Here is a 25,443-nt window from a genome sequence, read left to right as displayed (position 1 = left end):
TCTGCAGTGGCACAGGTATGGTGGTGCCCACAGGTTGGCGTGTCAGTTGGCTTTGGCTCTAACCAACTAGCAGAAAACATTCTGTTATGGCATGGCTGTCGGAGAGAAGGTGCCCACATAAAGTAGACGCATGCTGTTCTTGGGTGGCCCTGGAGGGGTCATGCCAGCATGTACATGTAGATTGATGTCCCTAATACCTGTCCTGGGAGTTAGTTAATAGATAGCTCTATAAGGGACACCTTCTCCTGGGAGGGTTTATAATGTTTTGCTAAGGGCCCCAGCCACACATTCTTACTGGGGTGTCATAATAATAGCCCAGACAGGAAGCAGGACCAGATGGGTTGTTCATTGCCAAGGTTGAGGAACTCTGCTGTAGCAGTGGGTACTGGGACATCCAGTGTCCCTTCCTTTTCCTGGGGGAGCTGTGGTTCTTTTTAGAACATAGGCATTAAACAAGTGACCCTACCCCCCAAAAAAGCCAGATGGGAAGGAGGGGAGAGTTGGAGACAGAGAAGGACAGAGGTTGGGGGAGAATACAGAGAGGCAGAAACAGAGGGATAGGGAGAGAGGAAAGACAGAAGAGATGGATAGAGAAGGGGAAAGAGAAAAAGAAGAGAGAGAAGGGAGGGGACAAAGAGAAGACCCATGCTGGAGAGTGCTCTGGCATTGAGGGTGACAGAGAGAACTGGCTGTTTTTATGGAGACAGCCTGGAGTCTCTAGGGAAGACTCTAGGGGAGTCTCTAGACTCTGAAGCTCTAATTGGGGCAGTGGTGATACCCAAGGCATCCTTCTTTTGCCTATGAGAAGCTTGGGGTCAGGGTAGAGCGAGGGGCCCCAGTGAGTGAGTGGTGGCTGAGTTAGAATGCAGGTGTAGGACTGGGAGGCTGGGAGTCAGGGTCTCATCTGTCAATGCTACCTGCTACCTAGCAGGGATCTGCCTGTGGATGACACCTGACTCAATGATGTCTGACCAACAGGAGGCCATGGGCAGCATCTAGGGCCACCTAGTTATGGGGAGGCTGCAGTCATGGCAAGCCCAAGCCTAGGCTGGAGACGTAAAAAGTAGGAATTCTGGTGTGGACCTGCCTGCAATGGCTCAGCCCCTTGCTCACACCAAGGGTGAGGCACTAAATCTTCTACACAAAGACACGTGTGGGCAAGCTTCTAGTGAACAACTGCTTGCTTACAAACAGATGATTGCTGCAGATCCCAACAGGTGGTTTTGAAGAAACTTCAAACCATGGCTGCTAGAGTGATGGGCAACCACAGGTCTGGTTCAAAGTGACTCATGCCAGAGTAAAGTCCGAGTGTGCAGGGTGAAAATGGGGGAACCTGGCCAAGGGTAGGGGGCCTGGGAAGACAGGCAGGAAGGCTGGAGGCTAAAGGCCCCGATGGCTTTTGGAGCCCCTGAGAAATTAGCTGTGAGGATCCCCAACATGCACCTGTGTCCCTATCTTGCTTATCTGGATAGGAGCTGCAGTCACTTCCGAGGACTATTGCCATTGTAGTTAGAAGCCCAAATAAAAGTACAGGAGTACTCGCCAGGTACCCAGGAGCCTAGCACCTTCCAACAGCACATCCTTACTGATTACTGGCCTCCTAGAAGCCTTCAGTGCGGGTCTGAGACCATGCACCAGCTCCTGGGGGTTGGTCATGTGCACTGACAGCTTGATCTTAGTCACCTTTGATTCTGAAGGTTACAGTCTAGTTATGACTAGGGATGTGGACCATTGCTGTGCGATCACTGAGGCTTGGGCTGAACAGTCACTGTGATGCTGAACAGCAGAGACCAAGCTTCCCCTAATGAGAAAGAGAAGAGGTCCAGTTCTCACATGCCTGCACACAGTGCAGTTGCCATGTGAATCTGACAGCGTGAGTTATGCGTGTCTGCCAACAGATCCCATGGGCCAGTGTGTTTTTTGGGGGCAAGCCACCCTCTCTACACACATGAGAAAGTGCAGCTGTTGGCTTCCGGAACATTCCCCGCCACTTTCCCTCCGCTTCCTTGTCAGTGTTGCTTGCAGGGAACCCGGCAGTTGGACAGGGAAGAGCAAGGAGTGAGTGGGAGGGGCTTTGCCTGTAGGTCACCCACTCATTGTCACCCGCCCTCGGACTCATTGTCCCCAGAACACAGACACATCCTGTTGGCCTGGTCAGGAGATCTGATGGGAACCTGCCATTCCAGGTTTCCGGTTTGAGTAACAGGCCAGGGGGGCTAGACAGGGCCCTGAATAGGAGCTGGCAATGCCCATCAGATTATCTTGCTAGGGGAGGCTGAGATGGCCCCACCCAGGCTCAGGGCCTGGGGCCTGGAGGAGGGCCAAGGGGCCAGGAGATGGGGGTGGAGAGAGGTCTTCTGCTGTCATAATTAGAGTCTTGCCCCCCTGTGGAGCTATTGGCTCTTGTAGAAATTCAGGTTGCATTTGATTGGTTTGTCTGGTTCAACCTGGTTCTCTAGCGAATCAGAAAGGAGGAAATGTCAACCAGTCAGTACCAGAGGGCTGACCTGTGGTTCGTTCGGAGATGCTGTGAAGTCTAGACTTCGTTCCTTCTCTCCCACCCCCTGATTTGTGAGATCACAACTCTTTCTGGACCTGGTTTTCTACCTCTGTTGGAAAGAAACAAGATGGCTCAGTCTTTCTGTTCTAGCAGCAAGATTTTTATTGGAAGAACTGAAGGTTTCTAGAGCTGTTTCTGTAGTTCCGTCTGTTGACTGCTTAGCATGCAGGGTACCCTAGGCCCAATTTCTAGCGTAACACACACACACACACACACACACACACACACACACACACACACACACACACCATAAATAAACCCACAAAGAAACAAAGTAAAAACCCAACTACAAACCAACTTAGAGTTTGGATACTTATTGGAAGTTAATTATCTCAGATCCCAAGCAAAGAAGTTAATGTGGAAAATTCCATACATTTAGCAAGAAATAAAACAAGCACTGCAGTTATCAAACTTTTGCTGTTTATTCTCTCTCTCTCTCTCTCTCTCTCTCTCTCTCTCTCTCTCTCTCTCTCTGTGTGTGTGTGTGTGTGTGTGTGTGTGTGTGTGTGTGTGTGTGTGTGAGAATCAGGGCCTATGAGAATAGTCATAAGCAAGGTTTGGCTTAGTAAGCTATTAGGAAGGTTTGGTTGGGCAACCTGATTTGTGTGATGCTTGGGGCTGGGAATGAGACATGAAAGAGATGCTCATGTTTACCACCAGGGAGCGCTAGAGAACGCCAAGTGGGCTCCAGGCTCTGAAATTTTCAGTGTTTTTGTTCTTTTCCTCCTGGAACTCAGCAAGTTTGGAGGCCTGCTCTGGCTGGGAAAACTCAGCTACCATGTGGCCTGGGTGGGTGAATGTGTCATGTATATGGAGGTAGATGGCAGCCTAGAGTGGTGTTCTTAAAGAAAGAATGAAGAGATAGATAAATATGTGGATGGATGGATGGGTGGGTGGGTGGATGGATGGATGGATGGATGGATGGATGGATGGATGGATGGATGGATGGGTGGATGGGTGGGTGGGTGGGTGGGTGGATGGGTGGGTGGGTGGGTGGGTGGATGGGTGGGTGGGTGGGTGGGTGGATGGATGGATGGGTGGGTGGGTGGATGGGTGGGTGGGTGGGTGGATGGGTGGGTGGGTGGGTGGGTGGATGGATGGATGTGTGGATAGTTTGGTGGGTTGGGTAGGTGGATACACAGTTGAGTGGGTGGGTGGGTAGATGGGTGGGTGGATAGGTGGGTGGGTGGATGGATGGATGGATGGGTGGGTGGGTGGGTGGGTGGATGGGTGGGTGGGTGGGTGGGTGGATGGGTGGGTAGACAGATGGATGGATGGATGGGTGGGTGGGTGGGTGGGTGGGTGGGTGGATGGATGGGTGGGTAGGTGGGTAGATGGGTGGGTGGATAGGTGGGTGGGCGGATGGATGGAGGGGACTACACAGTCCCTTTACTGATGACCCCTTATTCCTCGCAGATATGTGCACTACTTCAGCGGCCTGCTCTCCGGCTCCATCAAAATGAACAACAAGCCTTTGTTTCTGCACCATGTTATCATGCACGGCATCCCCAACTTTGAGTCTAAAGGAGGTACCTGCCCCATCCCTTCCCTCCAGCCTGTATTTCCTTCTTGGTGGCCTTGGGTGTCGAGCTGTAGTGTCATCTGGTCTTGTGTGAGGGTCAGCCCGACTCCTCTGTGATGTCAGGTTGACTTGGCCATGCCTGGTGGCAGAAGATACGAGGAGTCGATGGTTTGCCTACTTAAAGTGCCTTAGAAGGGACGTTAGACTTTCTTTATGATCTTGTTCCCTTCCTTCTCTCTTTCTCTTTCCCTCCTTTCCTTTTCCCTTTGACCCTCATTCCTCCAACCATTTCTGGATGTAACCTCACACTCACCTCTCACACTCACCTCTCACACTCACCTCTCCTTCTCCACAGGGTGCCGGCCCTTTCTTCGCATCTACCAAGCCATGCAACCTGTGTACACATCTGGCATTTAGTAAGTAGTCTGTGAAGGTGCAGGGGTGGGGCAGGAGGAAGGGAGAGCTGAGCCTGTTTCCTCAGCAGAGCTCTCTCACCACCTCTCTTCCTCAGCAACATCCCTGGAGACAGCCAGGCCAGCATCTGTATCACCATCGAACCAGGGCTGCTCCTGAAAGGAGACATCTTGGTGAGCTCCACCCTCCTCTTCAAGTGTCCCTTCTCTTGTCCTGTCCCTGCCCTACCCTGGGGACATAGGACATGCAACTGTCCCCTTGTAGGCCATTGGGTTAGAACTGTGGGCTCCTGTATCCCTTGCAGGCTCACGTTGTCATGGTCTAACTTCCTCCTTGGACAGGATGTTCTTCTTCTAGCTTCATATTTTACTCTGGGACATCTCCAGGGAACTGTCACTCAGTGTGAACTGTGACCTTCTAGCTCTAGACTGGTGACAAAGACACTCCCAGTCCTAATCCCAATCCTGCTGGCTGTAGTTTAAGGCCACATTTCCTCTTTGTATGCATACCTCTTATGTTCTAGAAGTTTCCCAAAATGTTCTGAGGGTTTGTTTTTTGTTTTTGTTTTTGGTGACCTCTCTCTCATGGGTTGGGCTGAGACTTGGGACTTAGCCGATGAAACCAGTCAGGATTCTCCATGAGACTTGCCCTCCCCTCCCCTTCGCCCCCTTCCCTTGCAGCTGAAGTGTTATCATAAGAAGTTCCGGAGCCCGGCTCGAGACGTCATCTTCCGAGTGCAGTTCCACACCTGTGCCATCCATGACTTGGGGGTCGTTTTTGGGAAGGAAGATCTGGATGAGGCCTTCAAAGGTGGGTTCCCTGACAGGGGGCAGGATCAGGGGTTCTTGTAACAGGGGAGAAACCCAATGTGAGATGATGTAGCAGATGCAGGGACCATCTTCTCTGAGCCTTGCGATTTGTTAAGTCTCAGGGATGATAGTGTGAGGGACTAAAGGATAATATGACTGGTCAGGACTGAGGTTGGGGTGGTCTAGGAATTCAGGTTGTAAGAGATCAAGCTCAGCTCCTTTCTGGTCCATCCCTGCACCCTAGGACCTTTGGGATGTTTTGTGCCTCCCAGTTTTCTCTAGGGCTTGCTCCATATTGTCTCCTTTTTCTATCTGCCTAGTCCCATGTGACCACTGGGAGTCAGTTTTCTAGCATTGCCAGGTGTCCTAATATCAGGGTCAGTATTAAGTGCTGGAATCAAAGTGAAACATGATGTGGTTTTTGTCTTAATAATGCTAAAATGTCTTGTGGGGCCAGCTGAGGCAGGAAACAAGTATCCCTCAGGAGGGATGCATGTACATAGGGATGGTGGCAATAAGGGAGAAGAAATTTGGTCAAGGGAGGCTGGAATCTTTACCCACTTAAGGCTCTGTCTAAATCATCTTCAGGCCTGGAATACACGTACATGTGCATGCACACGCACATGCGCACACACACAGATTCATGCTTGCATCCATTTGCACATTCAATCTCTTAATTACCTATCAACACACCATTATTCATCCTTCTTTCATCTATCCACTTGCATATTTGTTCTGTTTTCTACACATTGGTCTGTCCGCCTATTTATTCATCTATCATCCATCCATCCATCCATCCATCATTATCCACTCATCTAGCCATCCAGCCATCCTCCTATCTATACAGCCATCTATCCATCTGTTCTCATCCATCCATCTACCATCTATCCATTCATCCATCATCCACTCATCTATCTATCCAGCCAGCCATCCTCCTATCTATACAGCCATCTATCCATCCGTTCTCATCCATCCATCCACCATCTATCCATTCATCCATCATCCACTCATCTATCTATCCAGACAGCCATCCTCCTATCTATACTGCAATCTATCCATTCGTTCTCATCCATCATCCATCCATCCATCCATCCATCCATCCATCCATCCATCCATCCACAGTTACTCACCTGTTAATGCATATATACATTCGTCCACACATACATTCACTATCCTCCCATTAGTACACTCACTCACCTCACCACCCATCCACCAAGCATCACTTGTGTGTTGACACATGTTAAACATGTTCTAGATCCTGGAGATGCAAAGAGAAAACAGTTAAACCCTGCCTTTGAGAGTCCATGGTCTCATGGAAGAAACACAAACAAGAGTGGATTGGTGTGCATAGAGATGAACACATGCAGAGCATGATGGAGTCCCACAAAATAGACGTCATCTTTGTTGGACTCTCTGGCTACAAGCAGTGGTTGTGATCTAGGCCAGCTGAGGCTCAGGCAGAAAGCACACGGAGGGGCCAGATAGGAGGGGTGGCCCTCCTGTGTACTCTGACACATGGGGAGAAGGTTGTTCTGTGAGACCTCTTTGCATGCAAGCCAGAAAGACTGACATTGGAGGCCTGAGTTTCAGGACAGATTATAATCAATCTTGAGGGGGGAGATGAAGGTGGAGCCAACAAAATCCAAACTAAGTTGAGGAGACACAGAGGGATGTGATATTGTGGGAGGGTTCCCAGTTTCCTCTTGCATGGTGCTAGTCAGAAGAACCATTGAGCATCAACAGACACACAAAAAGAAGCCTTGCCAATATCTATCCTAGTTAGGGTTACTATTACCATGACAAAACACCATGAACAACTTGGGGTTTGCCTTAGTTAGAGTTTCCATTGCTGTGAATAGATATCATGACCTCTTATAAAGGACAACATTTAATTGAGGCTGACTTACAGGTTCAGAAGTTAAGTCCATTATCATCAAGGTAGGTACATGGCAGCATCCAGGCAGGCATGGCGCAGGAGGAGCTGAGAGTTCTACATCTTGATTGGAAGGCCTCCAGGAGACTATCTTCTAGTTACCTAGGAAGAAGGTATCCAAGCTCACCTGCAAAGTGAAGCTCTTCCTCCAACAATGTCACAACTCCTAATAGTGCCACTCCCTGGCCAGGAATATTCAAACCACCACAGGGCTGGAAGCAAGTTGGGGAGGAAAGGGTTTATTCTGTTTATGCTTCCCCATAACAGTTCATCATCAAAGGAAGTCAGGACAGGAACTCAAGCAGGGCAGGAACCTGGAGGCAGGAGATGATGCAGAGGCCACAGAGGGGTGCTGCTAACTGGCTTGCTCCTCATGGCTTGCTCAGCCTGCTTTCTTTTTTTTTTTTTTTTTTTTTTCCGGAGCTGGGGACCGAACCCAGGGCCTTGTGCTTCTCAGCCTGCTTTCTTATAGAATCCAAGACTACCAGCTCAGAGATGGTACCACCCACAATGGGCTGGGCCCTCCTCAATCAATCACTAATTAAGAACATTCCCTACAGGCTCACTCACAGCCCAGTCGTATGGAGGCATTTTCTCAGTTGAGGCTTCCTCTTCTTCAGTGACTCTAGCTTGTATTAAGTTGGCATAAAACTAGGCAGCATATGTGTCTGAAGGAATCAATGAAATACATAGAATCCTACTCAGAATTAAGAAGAAACGAGGCTGGGTGTGGTAGATAGAGTATGCTTGTAACCCTAGTACTCAAGAGGCTGAGGCAGGAGGATTTTGAGTTCAAATCTATCCTGACCCTGTATTAAAAGGGGGAGGGGGAGAGGTGGGAATAATGGGAGACAAATAGTTCACCTTTATAGTGTTGAGGCAAGGGGGTTACTTAGAACTGATTTCTAGAAATAGTGGTGCAAATGGTGTCTGTGTCTTAGAGTGCTACAAATGGAATACTGTAGTCAGAAACCGGAAGGGTTGTGTTTGCCTCAGGAAGTAGAATTCTGGCAAGGGTGGGACCTATAGTTTCAATGGGAGATGGGCCTGAGGACGAAGCTCAGTTGATAGTGTGCTTGCCTAACATGCTTGGGAAGGCCTGATCCCCAAAATTTCACCACTCAAGGGATGGAGGGAGAAGGAGGGCAAGCGGTTGAATTCCATCCTTAGCTATATAGTGAGTTTGGGGCCAGCCTGGGCTACATAAGAGGCTGTCTCAAAATATTTTTTTCACTATGCACGTACAGCTTCCTCTGTGTAAAAGGCAAATGTAGACAGGTTATTGTATTATTAACCATGTATGCAGGTATGACTGAAATCTTTTCTAGGAGAAACCTTTCTCTTTGGGGATCTGTGGTCCATTTTCTGTTTTCCCTTTCTTTCAGATGATCGATTTCCTGACTATGGCAAAGTGGAGTTTGTCTTTTCCTATGGACCAGAGAAAATCCAAGGTATAGACCTAGTTGTCATCCCTTCCCCACATCCTCACCTGTCACTGACCCACTCTCAGCAGACACACACTGTCCCTCTACAAACATGATGGTCCTTGTGATTTAGAGCAGGCCAAGGTAAAGGATCCCAGCTACACCTGATCCAGCGACTTATTTTCTTTTTTTTTTAAAGATTTATTCATTTATTATATATAAGTACACTGTAGCTGTCTTCAGATACACCAGAAGAGAGAATCGGATCTCTTTACAGATGGTTGTGAGCCACCATGTGGTTGCTGGGAATTGAGCTCATGACCTCTGGAAGAGCAGTCGGGTGCTCTTAACCGCTGAGCCATCTCTCCAGCCCAACTTATTTTCTGTATAATAAGAGTAACTGCAGACAGTGAGGCTCTGAGGTGACTAAACTGTTCTGGTCCCTTTAGGTCACCATCTTGTTATAGTCAGAAACTGAGGGCCTTGGCAGATGGGAGGGACAGCCAGAGAACAGTCAAAGGTGCTGGGTGGATTGTGGGTATTTATGAACCGAAGTGGCTCGACCTGAAGGCCAGTTTAATAATAAACAACCTCTCTTCTTCTGGACTCTAAATACAGAGACCAGTTGCTTGTCCTCTTATTTGAGAGCAGAATGGGAGGAGATGAAGTTAGGTTACAGGCAGAGGGATTCTGGGCAGACTAAAGAAAGGACTGCCAAGCAAGGAAAATAGGCTACCTTGAATGGCCTGACTAGTTTCTGGGCTGATTCTGGCCTGTTCTTGCAGATGTATGTCTGAAGTAGGGGACAAGGGCGGGCCTGGGATGACCTTTCCAATTTGTGCCTCTTCAATGTCACAGTTGTCATTTCCCTGCTATCCCCACCTGTGGGTGGTTCAGGATAAGCCTGTCCCTCATCCTTCTCCAGTTTTCAGAGCAGACCCTTGTTCCTGCCCCAGGGCTGTACATGAGAAAGTGGGTGGGTGCTTGTTTCTCTAGCATATGCTTGTGTGTGCACGCATATGTGTGCCTCTCTCTCTCTCTCTCTCTCTCTCTCTCTCTCTCTCTCTCTCTCTCTCTCTCTCTCTCTCTCTCTGTGTGTGTGTGTGTGTGTGTGTACCTTTTTAGTACCTTGTCCTGATTTGCCCTATGACCTGGTCTGAGACTTCCAATGTCTGCAGGCAACCTAAGTCATTGTCCCACCCTAGATATTCAAGAAGACAAGTGGGTTCCTCGGGGATGGGAGAGCGCACTAGCCTTCTGTTTTACTACGTGCTAATCTCTCCCTCTGTCTCCTGCTGGTTCCCCATAGGCATGGAGCACCTGGAGAACGGGCCCAGTGTATCTGTAGACTATAACACTTCCGACCCCCTCATCCGATGGGATTCCTATGACAACTTCAATGGGCATCGTGAGGATGGCATGGAAGGTAGGTGGCCCTTGGCTTCCAGGCTCTCTATGAACTGGCCAGCCCTGGCCTGTGGAACCTTGGTTCTCTGCAGTCTCCATGGAGGGGATGGTGGCTTTAAGTGCAGCTGTCAATCCTTGTTCCATCTCTTTGGAACCTGCCCTTGGGTGACTCCAGACTGCTCTCTGTGTTCTCAGAGCATGGATATGTAGATGGAGTATTTGGGGGTCTAACAACAGCCTGCATGAAGACCCAGCAAAAATGTCTGAGACTCAGTGTGGGGTTCCAAGATGTGAGAAATAAAAAGCCACAGAGTGGGTACAGTTCCTGTGCCTGCTTTACTTGGCTAAAAACACCAACATACTCCATACTCAGAGCAGGCGGCTCCGGAGGGGTCTGGCCAGTCCATGTATTTGTTTGGCTCTTGGAATACGTAGGAAGGATGAGGGGTGGAGCATGTGAAATTCATTTGTTAAGTAACCTTGAGGCTCCCCCTTGGCTCTGGCCCTAGGTTTGTTTTCTGATTCAGCCACAGGATGGCAGAGCATTAGAGCAGTCTAGAGGGTCCCCTGTATCTGTTTTTAAAATTGAGGTAACTGAGATCTTCTGAAGGACAAGATTATGACTTCCCCCTCAGATCCAGGCTGTGCCCTCTTAAGGACATCAGTGGCAACCCCCTTCCTCTCCCCACCAAAGCCATCTGGAACTTCCTTGGGCAATAGAGTGGTCCTAGGGAGGAAAGACGTGGCCTGGGGCTCTCGCTTGTCTACTTCTGCACCAATGTCCCCTGTTAGCCTTGCTTAGGCAGCTTCCTGTATGGCTGTGCTCAGAAAGTCATGCTACAGACATCCGTAGATATCAGAAAGGCTGGAAGAGGAAGGAAGATTAGAATTCAGGGGTTCCATGAGAGTGCATTTGTGTGCAGCACCACAAGTTTAGTGGCTTGCCCTTGTATTCTCTCACCCCCAGTTCCCATCTTCTGAGTGGCTGAGTGGCCTGGGCCTGGGGTAGAGCTGAGGACAGAATGAATTGTCTCCGAGACTGCTGCCAGTCTTAATGCTTCTCATTTTGGGGAAGTTTGCATTTTTAACAAGAGCACTTGGCAATTGGAAGGCATTTTTAATGCCTCACCATCTCTCCCTGGTGTAGATGCAGTGCAGTGATAAACGTAAAAATATTTCATGAGCTCTGAAGTGCCAAGAGGAAGGATCAAAGGTAGAATAATTAAGGACCAGAAGGAATGGATGGGGTCAGCCCAAGGGAGGGAAGGGGAACAGAGGGCCAGGGTCTGAACAGGGAAACCTGGGGTAGCAGGTGGGTTCAGAAGATAGGTGGAACAGACAAGGGAAGCCCCTGGCTCTGTAGCCCTCACCCCATGATCTAATCCTCTAGCAAAGAGATGGAGCCGACAGGACCTTGGGCTAGTTAAAAGGTCAACTGGTCCTATCAGGACAGAGGGGCTCCTATTTGCAGGCACAGAAGCTGGCCCTCTGCCCAAAGGGGGTAGATCAGGGCTCTGCTGTCCCTTTCCTTGCCTGGCCTGACTGAGCTGAGGCTGGGATAGTTGCCAGGGAATAGCTGCTCTGTACTCTGACTGTGTGCTCCTTGCTGCCTGCCCCTGGACTGCATCCCCACTGGGCTTAGAGACCCCAGAGCGAGCCCAAAGCTTAAGACAGTACTGTGTTTCAGTACTGCCCCTGGCTGAGGCCCAGAGGACAAAAAGTTTGTGTGTGTGTGTGTGTGTGTGTGTGTGTGTGTGTGTGTGTGTGTGTCACTAATGGTCAAGAGAAGGAAGCAGGGACCTCTTGTCCCTTAGTTGTGGGGAATATGTGGTTCATTGGTGTCTAGTCTGGGAGCAGGAGACAGTGAAGGAGCAGAGGAAAGAGATGGGAACCCATACTGAAATTAAGTTCTGTCTGGGGACTGTGGTCAGAGAGTACCTGACGTCTCGGGGATTCCTTGGTGGAGGGGTTATTGTTTTAGCTGTCTTAGGCAACCATAAAAAGGCACCACAGCTGTGCTTTAAGTGACAGAAGTGGAGTCTCATGGTTCTGGCACTGGATTCTGAGACCAGGACTGGTGTCCCTGAGGCTGGCCCCTTCAGTGTGCAGACTCTGCCATTGCTGTACGCCTGTCCTTACGTGTCCTCCCTCTGTATGTTTGTATCCCTGTATTTTCTTCATGTAGGACTGTATACATAATGGAGTAGGGCCTGCCTTAGTGATTTTCTTTTGCTGTGGCCAACTCTCTCTTCATGTAGGCACTGTGTTCCACAGCCTGTGACCCAGAGGGGATGGCTCAACCCTAAGTTCCTGGTCGGGAAAAGTGAGGATCCTGGGTTTCTTGAGTTGTGGAGGAAAGTTGTCTGACCCCTGCTTCCCTCCTCCTCAAATCAGCCTCCACCTCCCTCAGGGTTGGTGTGGAGCCTGCCAGCTTGGCCTTGGCTGACACCACAGTGTGAGCCTCCAGGAGTCCCATTAGTTCCTTGGCCTGAGTTCTGAGCCCCAGGCCCAGGTCCCAGCACCCCTTGGGACGGGGGCAGGGCATTGTTTTTGCCTATGCTGCAAAGAGCCGTGTCCAAATTCTTCGAGATGGTTCCAACACACCACTCTCTGAAACAAGTTTCAGTAACAGGGTGGGACGACCTCTGTTCTGAGGGACCAGGAAGCCAAGCTGCCCCGGTACCCTCTGCTTGATGTCCTCTGACGCCTTGGCCATCAGGCTGTTGGGAGTAAGGCTAGGGAGCCAGGGCTGGTGCTGGGTAAAGGGGACTGTGGAAGCAGATTCTCACATGGCAGCCAGGGTGAAGGGAGAAGAAAGTTCATCCCAGGCCTGGTGGGGATGGCAAGGATGCTGGTATCCATTGCTTGTATGAGGTACCTAGATGAGCCAGGGCAGGTGTCTGAGCTTTCTTGGTTTTCTGGGCTCTGAGGAGAACCATATATTTTCTTAGGGGAGAGTTCTAACTCTCTTCAATTCTTCTGTCTCAGCTGGAAGAGTCATAGTCCCTTGATTGTGGCAGTGAGGTTATCCAAGGACTGACTTCTTTTTTGAGAGAGCTGGGGGGATGGGGGAGGGAAAGATACTATGGAAAGGGAGCAAGTGAAAAGAGAAATGACACAGAGGAATGGCACAGCAAGATGGAGAGGAAGATCTAGTCTAGGAGGCCTGAGGCTTGGGTCCTGGGAGTCCCTGGTGACACCTTCCTGTGGCTCTTCATTTTTACTCCCTGTAGAAATGGGATATAGGAGTGGACACCATTTCTACTCATTTTGAGCTCAGCCAGTGTTTTCTTTGGGGCTTATGAGAGACTGAGATGATCCTAGCTTCTTAGCTTTTGGGCTCCAGGATAAAGAAAAGGCAGAGTGGTTTCATTAGTCAGCATAGGCCAACAGATGCTGCACTAACAAACAGCTCCATTCACATGGCTTCTTCTAGCCAAGCATGCTCCCTGCTCAAGGTATCTGTCCATTGAGGATGAGAAGAGGCCTCTGTGTTCTCTCTCTCTCTCTCTCTCTCTCTCTCTCTCTCTCTCTCTCTCTCTCTCTCTCTGTGTGTGTGTGTGTGTGTGTGTGTGTGTGTGTGTGAAACTTATATACCTGACAGAAAAGGCTTATAGAGGGAGGGGGATTTGGTTCATGGTTTTAAAGGTACTTCAGTTCATCATGATGGAGATGGTGTGGTGGTAAGAGACAGCTCTTCCATAGCAGCAGGACTGGTGGAGGGTGTGCTGTGGGAGAGGAACAGTTCACAGTGGTGGAGCCAAAGGCTGAGACCACTGGATCAAAGGGTGGCATCATTTTCCAAGACCAACCTCTAGCAGCCGGTTCCCTAGACATGTCCTTCTAAAAGCCTTCAAAATAATTCACAATCTGGGGGCCAAACATTCAAGACACGAGTGTGTGGAGGCATTCCAGAATCAACCCGTAACACCCAGGCTAGTGTTGAGCCTGAGATAGCCTGCCTTAACCTCCTGAATGCTGCACCACAAGGTTGGGCTCTCAAGCTGGCTTTTGCTAGGAAATCTTCACAGGATATTAGAGAGGCCAGCTCTTCTGGACTGTGACTTCAAGGTGGGTGGGAGAAGGAGAGAAGTCAAAGGTGCTGATGGAAGCCTCTGTCCTTGATACATCACATTCTGTGTGATGGGCCTTGATCCAGTAGGAAAGGTTTGAATGAGGCGTCTGTTAAGACTTCTTCTGGTCAGCCATAGCAGGGAGACCTGCCTTGTCCTCCTGGCCCCCTGGAGCAGAGAGACACTGAGGTGCCAGGGCTGGGTCTCACTGGGGATGTATGTAGTGACATTGATATACATATTAATGAAATGGCTGCTGGAAGGATTCTGGATTCCTCTTCCAATCCCTCAAAGGAGGAGTCTTCTCCAATACGCTGGGATCAATCTGTGGATTCAAACACGTTTGGTGTGACCCTGTGGATAAAGGACACAACCCCCATGACCTAGCATGTGCCAGCCACCTGCCTAGCATTGCTTCCCAGTGGCTAGGGCTGTCCTGTCCCAATGCCCTTGGTCCCTCCGTTGGCCTGCCCCGCACTGCTGCTGGCAGGCTTGGGCAGCAGCCTGTGTCCGGAGCATGGCGTAAGCCGATCCCTGCCCTGATGAATGAGTCTTTTGGTCTCCCAATCTCTGCCATCGGGTGGAGGTGGAAGACTGGAGCCGCACTCTGAGCAGTGCCAAGCTCGCTGCCAGCAGCCCAGTGCCCAGAGAGAGGCCAGGGACAAGGAACATGTGTTCTGTCCCCTCAGGCCCTGCTCCTCTTCCTCTCCTGTCTGACCTGGAGATGAATGGATGCAGGCTAGCCAGCCCTGGCCCTGGGTGCCATCTCCAGTCAGAGCTAAGAAATGGAATTGAAGTTCTCACTGATCACAAGCTTTTCTGATCTACCAAATATGCTTTCTGCTCATCCTTTCTTCCTTCTACCTCTCTTTCCTCCCTCCTGCCATTCATCTACCCTCCCGTCCTCATCCGTCCATGTTTCTTCCTTTCTTCCATCCATCCTCCCCACCTCCACCCTTCCTTCCATCCTCCAACGGTCCTGACATCCCTCCTTCCTTACCTCCCTGCCATCTCTCCCCCAATCTCTTCCCTCGCTTCTTAATCATTCACTTACTCTAAGTGGTAGGCACCAAGTTAGACCTGGGGTTTGGAAAGCCAAGTCTGGGGATGCTTGGGAGTCACATAAGTTTCTCTGCTACCCTGAGAATACACAGCCAGTGGGAAAGGATCCTAGCCAGGTGCTGACCTCCTGACTCAAAGCAGCTGTCTTCAGAGGGACTGCATGTGACTGGAACCTGGGAGTGAATATAGGATCACTCCTCCGATTTAAGAGGCAGGGACACTGGTCAAAGTCTAGAAAGCTGAGGTTAAGGAAAGCACCCAAGGCCGGGTGTGGTAGCTGAGGCAGAAAGAGAGGCTTTCCTGAAGGCTGGGTCTTTGGTGGATGTTAGATCTGTGGGAGGTGAGGGTGTATAGAACAAGGGGTGGGGCAGAGGCTGTGTGCTGCTGAGGGTGGGTGGGTCCGTGTTCACTGGAGTCCCTCGGCCACGCCTGGGCCTTAATGCTCATTGTGTCTCTGATGTTGAAGATACTTTCTGCCTTGTGATTTCAGTCTTTCAGAGGCCCCTTTGCTAGGAGAGTGCCCGGTGGTACTGTAGGAGAACAAGTCCTGACCTCTTGACTGGTAGACTCTGTCTAACAGGCCAACAGCACTTACAGGTCCTGGGATCGCGCCCATGGATACACCTCTGGGCCCGCTGACTTCCCTGGGCAGCAGCAGTTGTTAGGACCTATCTTTAGTGGTTGTTGACCTCTAGGGGGGCTTCAGTCTGCCTTAGAACCCAGCCCCTCAGTGGGGATGGTGTTATTTCTGGATTCTGGAGTATGCTTCTCAGTACTGGGGTGTCCCTCCTCCCTGCTTTGGGGATGTCTGGTCTTGCTCTCCCTAAATGCTTGCTGGGGCTGGCACTTGAGGCTGGTGCATAGGGTCTGGCCTCTGGCTTACTGATGAACAGCTCCACAGCTGACTGGCCTGGCCTGCCCTGGCCTGCCCTGGCCACTTCTCCTCATCAACAGCTTCATCAAGAAGTTGTTTCATGCTGGGGCCCTCCCGGAGGCCATTCAAGCTATAGAGCTGGGCTCTTCCTGCTGCAGAACCCCACCCTCCCTCTGGGGTCAGTCTTCTTGCCTGCTTTCTGTCCCACTGACAGTTTGGGGGCTGTTTTAGGGAAATTGTTTCAAGGGATCTAGGTCTGGCAGAGGATCAGTCCTTTCCTGGATGCCATCCCTCCCTCCACTTCCCAGGCTGCCCGTGGGTGATTTATCTCTTCTGACTGACTCCCTTTCCTTCCCTGCCTCTCCCTGTCAGATCTCCTACAGTCCTGTGACAGCTTATGGGCTCTCTACCAATAATGTGGAAGGGCCTCTGAGTGTCCTTTGAAAGGAGGGACTTAGTCTCAGGGGGTGCTGGTCTCTAGGTAGACAGGGCCTAGAGGGTTGCAACATGGGGTTGGAATTTGGGCTGCTTTGGTCTAGTCCCCACTCTGCAGCTTGTCTTCTGTTGACCCTGGGCAAGGTGCTCAGTCTTTGAGCCTCAGTATTCCCATCTTTGAAATGGACAGAAGGAAAGCACCTGCCTTAGGACAATGTCTTAGACTTTAAGTCCTAGAATTTCATCACGAAGCCAAGGGGCCTTGTAAAATACTGAAGTGACTCAGGCCACCTTCTTGCCATGCCAACTCCCATGAAACAGACCTCTGGCTCCATGTTCAGTGTTGACTCACGCTGTCCTAATGCAGGCTGTATCCCCTGGCTGGCTCATCTCTGGGGGATCCTCCTCCCAGGCTATGTCTGAACTCCAGCACTGGGCAGCCTTGAGCCCACTGTATTGAATGGAGGAAGGGGAGCCCATAACACCTGTGGTGTTGATACCTGGGCTCCTTGGGGACATTGCCCCATTCACTCCCTAGGCATTTGCTGAACACCTATAGAATGCCAGCCCCTTGATTTCCCAGATGCTGAGGACAGTGGAGGAAACAAGACCCCAGGGTTTCTGTATTTGGTGGAATTAGGGGGTGGGGTGATGGCCCAGTTGGTAAAGTGCTTGCATGAGCATGGGGGTCTGCATTTGATCCCCAGGACCCATGTAAAGCCTGGTATGATGGTGGTGTGTGCTTCTTGTCCCAGCATGGTGGGGCAGACAGGAGGATCTGTGAGGCTCGCTGGTTGGCTACCTCAGCTTACCTGATGAGTCTCAAAAACAACAAACCAAACAAAAAAGCAGGCAGAGTCTAAGGGGCAACATCCGAGACTGTCCTCTAAGTACCACACATGTGCACAAGCACACAAACACCTGCATGAATGCACCCCCACACAGAATTAAAGGCACAGGGCAAGAAGGGAGCTGAGTATGTTATAAGACAAGAGAAACTTGAGCTGTGCTCTTGAAAGAGTTTTGGGGATGGGCAGCTGGCATGGCGGTTAGAAATTTAAATCCCGGGATTACCATCTTACTGAGGGGACAGCTTATAAAGAATTGAGCTGCTCAGGTATATAACTGGGGAAGAACGGTTTAGGTGGTGGGGATAGCCAGTGCAAAGGTCCTGGGGCAGGGGCTCAGGATGTGTAGTAACCATAAGGAGGGGCCAGCATGGCTGAAATGGAGGCTGTGATAGGAGAAAGGTCCTATTGAATGAGGCCAGGTCACTTAGCGTCTGATGGTCACCATTGTGAGGATTATAATGACTTTTCCCTAGTTTTTTCACCAAATGGTAGATAATGAAGATCTTTCCAAATAGCACATCAAGAGGCTCTCCTTTTTTGTAGCCGCATAATATTCCACCACACCTATGTGCCATGTTTTATTCATTAGTATTATGTATTATATTATATATTATTATATAGTATTATATACTTGTATTATTTGCATTTTCTGTTTCTAGAAAGCCGTCAAAGGTGGTCTTGGGGATGGGCTGTTTTATTTCCTAGGACCCCTTTCTCAAGGTTTCGGACAGTGACAGGTTACCCTCCTTCAAGGGCTGTGCTAATTGATGCTTGCTGTCAGGGGGCCACTGCTCCCACCTCTGAGTCCCCCCAGTGAGCTACTGCAGAACTGCCAAGACCTCCTCGACCTCTGCCCACTTTCCTGAGAGCCAGGTAGTTTTGCCTCTGCTTCACAGACAGAAGGTCAAGCATAGAGATTATGGCTCCCTAATGGTTTGCACAGCCAGATGAGGGATGATGGAGCCTGAGTTTTGGTCCCCCTTGTTCACCATTCCGACACTGCTCATATCTTCACACGACCAGAGGTCTGGAGGGACCCTGCCTGCCTGCATCCCGGAGACCCTGCAGACCAATGGCAGGGCCGGAGAGGCCAGCCTCCGCAAGCTGGGACAAAACTACCGTTTCTCCCCCACACCCCACCCCCCACTTCCCAGCTGCAGAGGGGCAGCTTGGGAGTCAAGTGGGGGTGGGGCAGCTAATTCTGAGGTGGCTGGGGAGCTGCCCGCCACTGCTGCAGCTCAGCTCGCTCAGGGATTAAGTTTCAGCATTTCTCAGATGGAAACAAATTGGCCTCTTTATTGCTTGGCCTGGCCTTTGGGACCACTATGGGCTGGTGCGCATTTACAGATTTCCTGTAAGTCACTGGTTATGTCCTAGCCCCAGGGCAGAAAATAGCCTCAGAGAAATGGGGCTTTAGCCAGTGGCAGGACCAACAGGAGGGGAGAAACAGGTGTCCCAGACATCAGTACCAGGCTGGACATCATCCTGAAGCTGGGCAAGCCTCTAGGAATCTCTCACGGATTGGAGGAACAAACCAAGGCACCCACAGTCACCCCTTGGTCCCCTCCCCATCTGCGGCTGTTGCTATTTAATCACACTTTGCTGAGCAAAGCCCCACTATTGTGTGGTGGGTGGGTAGAGGGAGGAGGGCAGAGGTGGGCATGGGCTTCAGCTGTAGATGGGGAAGGAGGTCTGCTAACTGGAAGGACTGGAAGAACTCTCTTGTAGTTTTGGGGTAAGAAACAGGATTGGGTGACTTTTCTTTTCTTCTTTCTTTCTTTCTTCCTTCCTTCCTTTCTTTCTTTCTTTCTTTCTTTCTTTCTTTCTTTCTTTCTTTCTTTCTTTCTTTCTTTTTTTCCTTTCTTTTCCTCTTTGGAGATGGGGGTTTCTGTGTCGTTCTGACTGTCCTAGAACTCACCCCGTAGACCAGACTGGCCTTGAGTGCAGAACCCCACCTACTTCTACTTCCTGAGTTCTGGGGTTACACTCCTGCACCACCATCGCCAAGCCCCAGGGCGCCTCTTCTTGAAGTTGGGGTGAATTTTTCCACCCGTGCACCTGTGTGGGTGTCGTATGTGACTGTGGCTAGTGTCTGTGAAGGAACATGGGTGACTTCTAGAGTTCCCTGACAAGACACACTTTCTGTGTAAAGAGGACATACTGTCTTCTACTCCAGACTCCCCGTTCCCACTTCTCTTCTTTCTTGAAACTATTTGCACCCAAAGCTTCTCCCACAGGGACATAGGTCTTCCTGGGGCAGGGCTGGATGCCCTCCAGCCCTGCTGGCTCCAGCTGGATTCTCCTTGTCTGGTGAGCCCAGGCAAAGCTGGCTGAGGCTGAAGCCCGCACTTCTCACCGCCCAGTTTCCCCATCTTTGACAGCTGTCACAGACGCTTGTCTGAGGCGTTTGCTGTACGTTGCTTTGATTGCTTGGGGGAAAAGAGTCAGCAGTAAGTATTCTTTGATGTTGCCCCCCACCCCCACCTTCAGGCCAGTGAGGTCAGACTTCGATATGAAAGCAAAAGCTTTCCTCAGATCTTTCCTCTCCCTTCCTCCCTCATAGCCCCTCTGTATGAACAAAGGTTGAGAGCCACTGAGTCCCCACAGGTGCTCCCTGTAGGATGCCAGGGCGGGAAGGGCCAGAGCTGGGCCAGAGGGCTGCCTCCCATCCAGGAAGGTTCCCTGTGGGGAGGAGGCCTTGGTGGGGAGGGGGCGTGTGTCATTTCACTCATCACAGAAGGGAACTGCTTGGTTTACAAGGGAATACAAACCATTTGTGTCCATTGCTGACCTGCACTCACGCATGTAGAAACTCCACAGACCCCTTCACACAGTTCCCTGTTGTGTTCTGAGTCTCCTGATTACTCGGTAGAGAACTCCATGGACCATTCCACACAGCCCCCTCTAACGTGCTGGAACACATGGACTTCCAGACCTTACACACATCTTTAAAAATAGGGTAGGGGGCCTGCAGAGATGGCCCCGGCGGTTGAGAGCACTGACTGCTCTTCCAGGGGTCCTGAGTTCAATTCCCAGCAACCACAGGGTGGCTCACAACCATCTGTCATGGGATCTGATGCCCTCTTCTGGTGTGTCTGAAGACATATAAATAAAATAAATAAATCTTTTTAAAAAAAAGCTGTATTCTAAAGGCACACAGCTCCTCTGACCCCCAGTGTATCTGTGATGCTGAGGGACTGTACCATTTTAGGTGAAGCATTGAGCTTGACCCACTTATGAAGCTTGGTCCTTATGTGACTGTGGACTGCTCAGAGTTGGTGCTGTGTGATTCTAGCAAGCTCATAGCCCTCCTTGGAAGGCATGCAGTTCCCAGGGAGCCCCTTCAAGGGACCTCAGTACTGGCCTAGTTACTACTGGTGGGTGGGTGGATGGTTTTGCGATGTCACGTGGTCTCATCTGTCTTCTTCGCTTGCCTTGGTGCCTCTGAGCCCTGTCTGCTGCTTCTTCATCATGGCGAGCAGAAAAAGCACGTAGCCAAGACCATCTTGAGCTGTGCCTAACTGCTGCAGTGAGCAGGCAGTCATGGAGACCAGTGGAAGTTGCTTAGTTAGGCATGGACTCTTGGTGAATGGCTATAGGCATTGATTCAGTCTTGTTTGCTCCCCAAACTTATCTGTCCTCCTTTGCCTTCTCCTCCACCTCCCAGGTGAGGGGGCTGTGTGAGGTGTGAGGTGAGGAAAGGCAGAGGGCTATGGATAGATGCCCCTCTATCCTTTATCCATTGCATTTATCTACCTGGGAACTGACAGTTCCCTTCCTGCATAATCTTATCCTATTCTCAGGGGACATACCCTCAGACTGGATCTGCCTGCTGCCTTCCTGGAATACATGTGGAGACCACTAGAAGGTTGACTCCTGATAGCCTGCCCTACCCCTGTAGCCCTGAGCTGTGCTTCAGGGGACTGGTGGGGGGTGGGGTCCCAGGGCATTCTGCGAGTATATTTCTAAAACATGCATGTGCACTTACACACACACACACACACACACACACACACACACACACACACACGCACACACACACACACAAAGCCTCAGTACTGTGGCCAGCTCAGGCAACAGACCCTCCTCCCCTCTTTCCCAGTGTCCTTCCCTCTCTCCCTTTCCTTCCCTCCCTGCACCCTCAGCTCCTTGATACATGTCTGTCATGGGGTAGAGACTGCTTCTTCCTGCCCCCACCCTTCTGACTATGCCTGCTGCCTCCTTGATGATCCTGGGTTCTCCCTAGCACAAGAAATTTTAGAGCATCATGCCTTCCTCTGTGTATTTTGCCACAGTGGGAACTAAGCCAGCCAAGCCCATGCAGTAAGCGGCTAACTTGGAGTCCAAGTTGGGAACTCAGCGTCTCTTCCCTGTACCCTTTTCCCTGTATCTAGCTCAGGTCTACCTGCTGTATGCCAATAGCATTTCTTCCCACTGTAACCCACAATGGCCCTGGCTACATATTCCCTGGGTGACAACCTTATCTGATGCTGCGCGTCCCTGCCCTGCCCCGCCCTGCCCCAATCTTTTCCATATTTATTTCAAGGACCCGTTCACAGACTATGAAGTAGCTCTCCTGTGCCCACTTCACCATCACTGGGATTACAGACATCCACCCACCACATTTGGCTCTGTACATGGGTCCTGGGGATAGAACTGGAGTCTTCATGCTTGCAAGGCAAGCACTTTTGCCAACTAAGCCATCTCTTCAGCCCTTTGACCCTTGTTCTTAAGGGACAAAATAATTGTGTGTTTTGACTTCTGACAGTCTTGGGGTTAGGGCAGAAACAGGAAACAGAACAGTAAGAAGGGACCCAGCCTATCAAAGCTGTGACCATGGCAGGCAGGACTCCCTTTCCCCCAGATCCGGACTCTGCTGGGCCAACGCTGTCCTGGGAAGGGTGGAGAAGTCACTGGGCCTGCAAGCTGAAGCGCTTCTCCACTGAAGTGTAGCCCTCGAGTGTCTTACCCTCTTTGTACTGTGAGGCCAGCTGGAGATGCTTGTGGTTCTTCTGTGTGTGGGGTGGAGGGAGGAGGGTCCTAGAGTCCTCCAGCCACCTCCCTCTGTGCACGTGTCCCGGATCTGGCAGCAGGGGACTTCCTTCCATCACTCAGTGGCTGAGTTGTGATCTTGGCTTTGGCTCTAAACATCTGTGGGGACCTCTGCTTCCCAGAGTTGGGTGGATGGGATTGGGTGGACCAGCCGCTGAACTCAGGATGTCCCCTGGGCAGACTGTGCTGTGATTCTAGGAAAAGGCCTGGGATGGCTGCCCACAGTGGCATCAGATCTGGGGACTCGATAAATCCTGGGTACCTGGAGGCAGCCAAAGGTCTTTAGGTCTGCCTTCCTGCCTCTCGAGTCTAGAACTTATGGATAAAGCTACCATGCTCAGGGATGCCTGTTGGCTGCAGGGAATGCTGGCTGCTTCAGGTATCAGAGCAGAGCTGTACAGAGCAGCTTCAGTACCATTTTGATGACATCATATTCTCCAGGAGTGGGCCATTTTGTGAGACTCTTGTCTTTGCTGCAACCATTGCAGCTGATAGGTTGGCATAGGCAATGGGTAGGTGTACTCTGACGCTGTCTTATAAAAAGTGTGGCTTCCAAACTGTACAAGGTAGCATACTTCTCATGTGGGCTGCTGTAGATCCTCCTCCTGAGAGTGACAAGGGGCCCTGAGAGCAGATCAGGTGACACAGGTAAGCCAGTGAGGGAGGACTGTCCAGAGGGCTCAAAGGACATCGCACACCCTGACTACCACTAGGCTCTCCTGGAGGACATTGGTTTGTTCTGAGATATTCAAAGAACGCCGTAAAATCACCTGGGAGACCGTGCCAATGAGAGTTGAGCATCACCTGTTTCTGTTCCTTTAAAGATAAAATGGGCTTTTGTGAGGAGATGGTAAGGTCGCAGTAGGGAGTGTTTCGATTCCAGTAGGACCATCATTGGGCAAACCTAGCTGTACCCATAAGGTACAGATCCTCAAGCCACTGAGAGTTCTGCCTTTTAGGGGATAGGTGGGGCCTGAAGCCAGGGTATCCCTTCCCCTTTGTCCTTACCTTGTTCCCTTCCCCTGGCTTTTTTTTTTTCTTTTATTTGACACAGGACTTCATTGTGTAGTCCAGGGTGGACTTGAACTTGCTTCAATCCTGTGTTAGCCTCCCAAGGGAAAGCTGTCCAGCCAGTCAGGGCATTTAGAGGATTCCCCAAGGGCTTCAATTGCTTTCTGAAAGCTGTTTGGTTGGGATCATGCTTTGCACTTGTTCTTGTACCTGCCGGTTTTCATGTAGGCTGTACACGGGCAAGGCTGGTTGGTTCTTTATGAACTGACTTCAGGAGTATGTGTATTGTGATATATATTAGAAAATATATATTAGAAAAGGGTAGCCAGGCATAGTGGTACATATCTCTCATCCAAGCCCTTAGGAGGCAGAGGCAGGAGGATCAGGAATTCAAGGCCATCACATCATGAGTTCAAGACCAGCCTGGGCTACATAAGATCTCTTATCAAAAGATTTTTTTTTAAAGTCAAAGGAAAAGAAAAATGTGTATAATTCACATAGCAAGTCTGTGATCTCATGGGGTTTGGGGCTCAGAACTGGTTTAAGTTAAATGTATTTTAGCAATTTACCAAATACTACAGATGGTGTTCAGATGGGCAGATGAAATCGAATTGGGCTGCTGCTGTTGTTGTGGGGCTGGGTAGGGACAGAGATGTCGATGGGGGCTCCTTAACCCTTTTAGGAGCCTGGGCTTTGTTGGTTAGTTCTAGGAGGTTCTGTGGTAGCAAGAGGGCCATTGTAGTAGTCCCTGTAGACTATGGTCTCCACCAATTTGGAAATTCAAGATATGGGATACTTTTTCTAGCCCCTTCCTCCCCATCTTTAATGGGTTTTTGAAGTCCGAGGACCAGGGCTGTAGCTCGAGTAGAGTGCTGTACCCTAACATGCCAAGGCTCTGGGTCTGATTTCTAGTCTGCAAAAGCAAACACTGGCATGCGACACTGGCTGTCTGCCTTTCTTGCCCAGCCGTGTCATCAAGTAAAGGCAGGGGACTGACTACTGAGCCCCATGTAACAGAATATTTTGTCCCTCCCTTTATATTTTCTCGATATTCATAGGGAGCAGATGGCAGCGGTAGGCAAAGAACGAGCTAGTGTGTAATGGCTGGGGCAAGTGGGAGCTGGAGAGACCAATGGTCTTCCTCTGGCTGGCTCTCTCCCTCCTCAGCTGCAAAGACAGGTACAAAGTTGCTACAGCCTTGAGCGATGGCAGGGTCCGAGTGTCACAAAGGAACAGGGTCCAAGGATGGCAGAGGGGGACTCTTCCAGGAGAGAAGCCCCCACTGGCTTGGGAATTATGTTGGAAGTTTCAGCTGAGATCCCAATAAGTCACAAACGTAGAAGGATCTGTTGTCCTGAGACTGCCCTCTGGGGTTTCACCTTTTAGGGCGAGCCAGGCTGGGAACTTCCAGGCACCTGCCTGTGTGTTGCTGAGTAGGTTGGCCACACATGTGGCTGGCTGAGGGTGACAGTGAGCGTCCTGAAAAGTGGGACCCTCAGAAAAGTGGCCCTGACACTTGTGGCCACCACAGATGGTAACAAAGGGCACTAACAGCCTTGCAGGCAGTGGATGATCCAGGCGGTTGCAGGCGGTTGTGGGCGCTCCGGCCAGACACCCACCCACCGACTTTCTGGGCAGCTTCACTCAGTCTGTCAAGGTTGCTGGGCCGGAAGCCAATGCTGTTGGGACTTGTGCTCCCCTCCAGTGGCACCCCAGCCCTCTCCAGGACATATGGAGTCTTTTTCTTCTTCTAAGCCACGGAAGTGTCCTGACTCCTAGACTCTGCTTGGAGGTGGTGGGAGTAGGGGCAGGGTGGGGAAGGGGAAAAAAAAACTCCACCTTACTGCTTTGGCAGCTGGAGAGAAGTTGTCTGCTCTGCCTTCCATTTGCTGGGAGTGGGAAAAATGTGGAAAATTTGGAGAAAGAAATCTCAGTCACTCACATAATGCTCCTTTCTCCCAAGGTCTGGTAGCCCTGCCCTAGTCCCTTTGCTCTGGAGTGGTGGGGGTGGGCGGA

General features: G+C 50.6%; 1 protein-coding gene across 49 annotated transcripts in view; it reads left to right on the top strand.

Moving 5' to 3' along the window:
• Tns1 (tensin 1) overlaps window positions 1-25,443 on the top strand; it is a 210,925-nt gene that overhangs the window by 132,678 nt on the left and 52,804 nt on the right. For all 49 annotated transcript variants that reach the window (NM_001191810.3, XM_087565347.1, XM_087565345.1 and 46 more), the window contains 6 exon segments: window positions 3,977-4,089; window positions 4,438-4,498; window positions 4,594-4,669; window positions 5,177-5,306; window positions 8,624-8,689; window positions 9,972-10,088. In NM_001191810.3, the coding sequence (NP_001178739.1) occupies window positions 3,977-4,089; window positions 4,438-4,498; window positions 4,594-4,669; window positions 5,177-5,306; window positions 8,624-8,689; window positions 9,972-10,088 (563 nt within the window).

This window comes from Rattus norvegicus, chromosome 9, assembly GCF_021556685.1.
Source record: "Rattus norvegicus strain SHRSP/BbbUtx chromosome 9, alternate assembly SHRSP_T2T, whole genome shotgun sequence".
Taxonomy (NCBI): Eukaryota; Metazoa; Chordata; class Mammalia; order Rodentia; family Muridae; genus Rattus; species Rattus norvegicus.
This window is presented reverse-complemented; position numbering and strand designations above follow the sequence as displayed.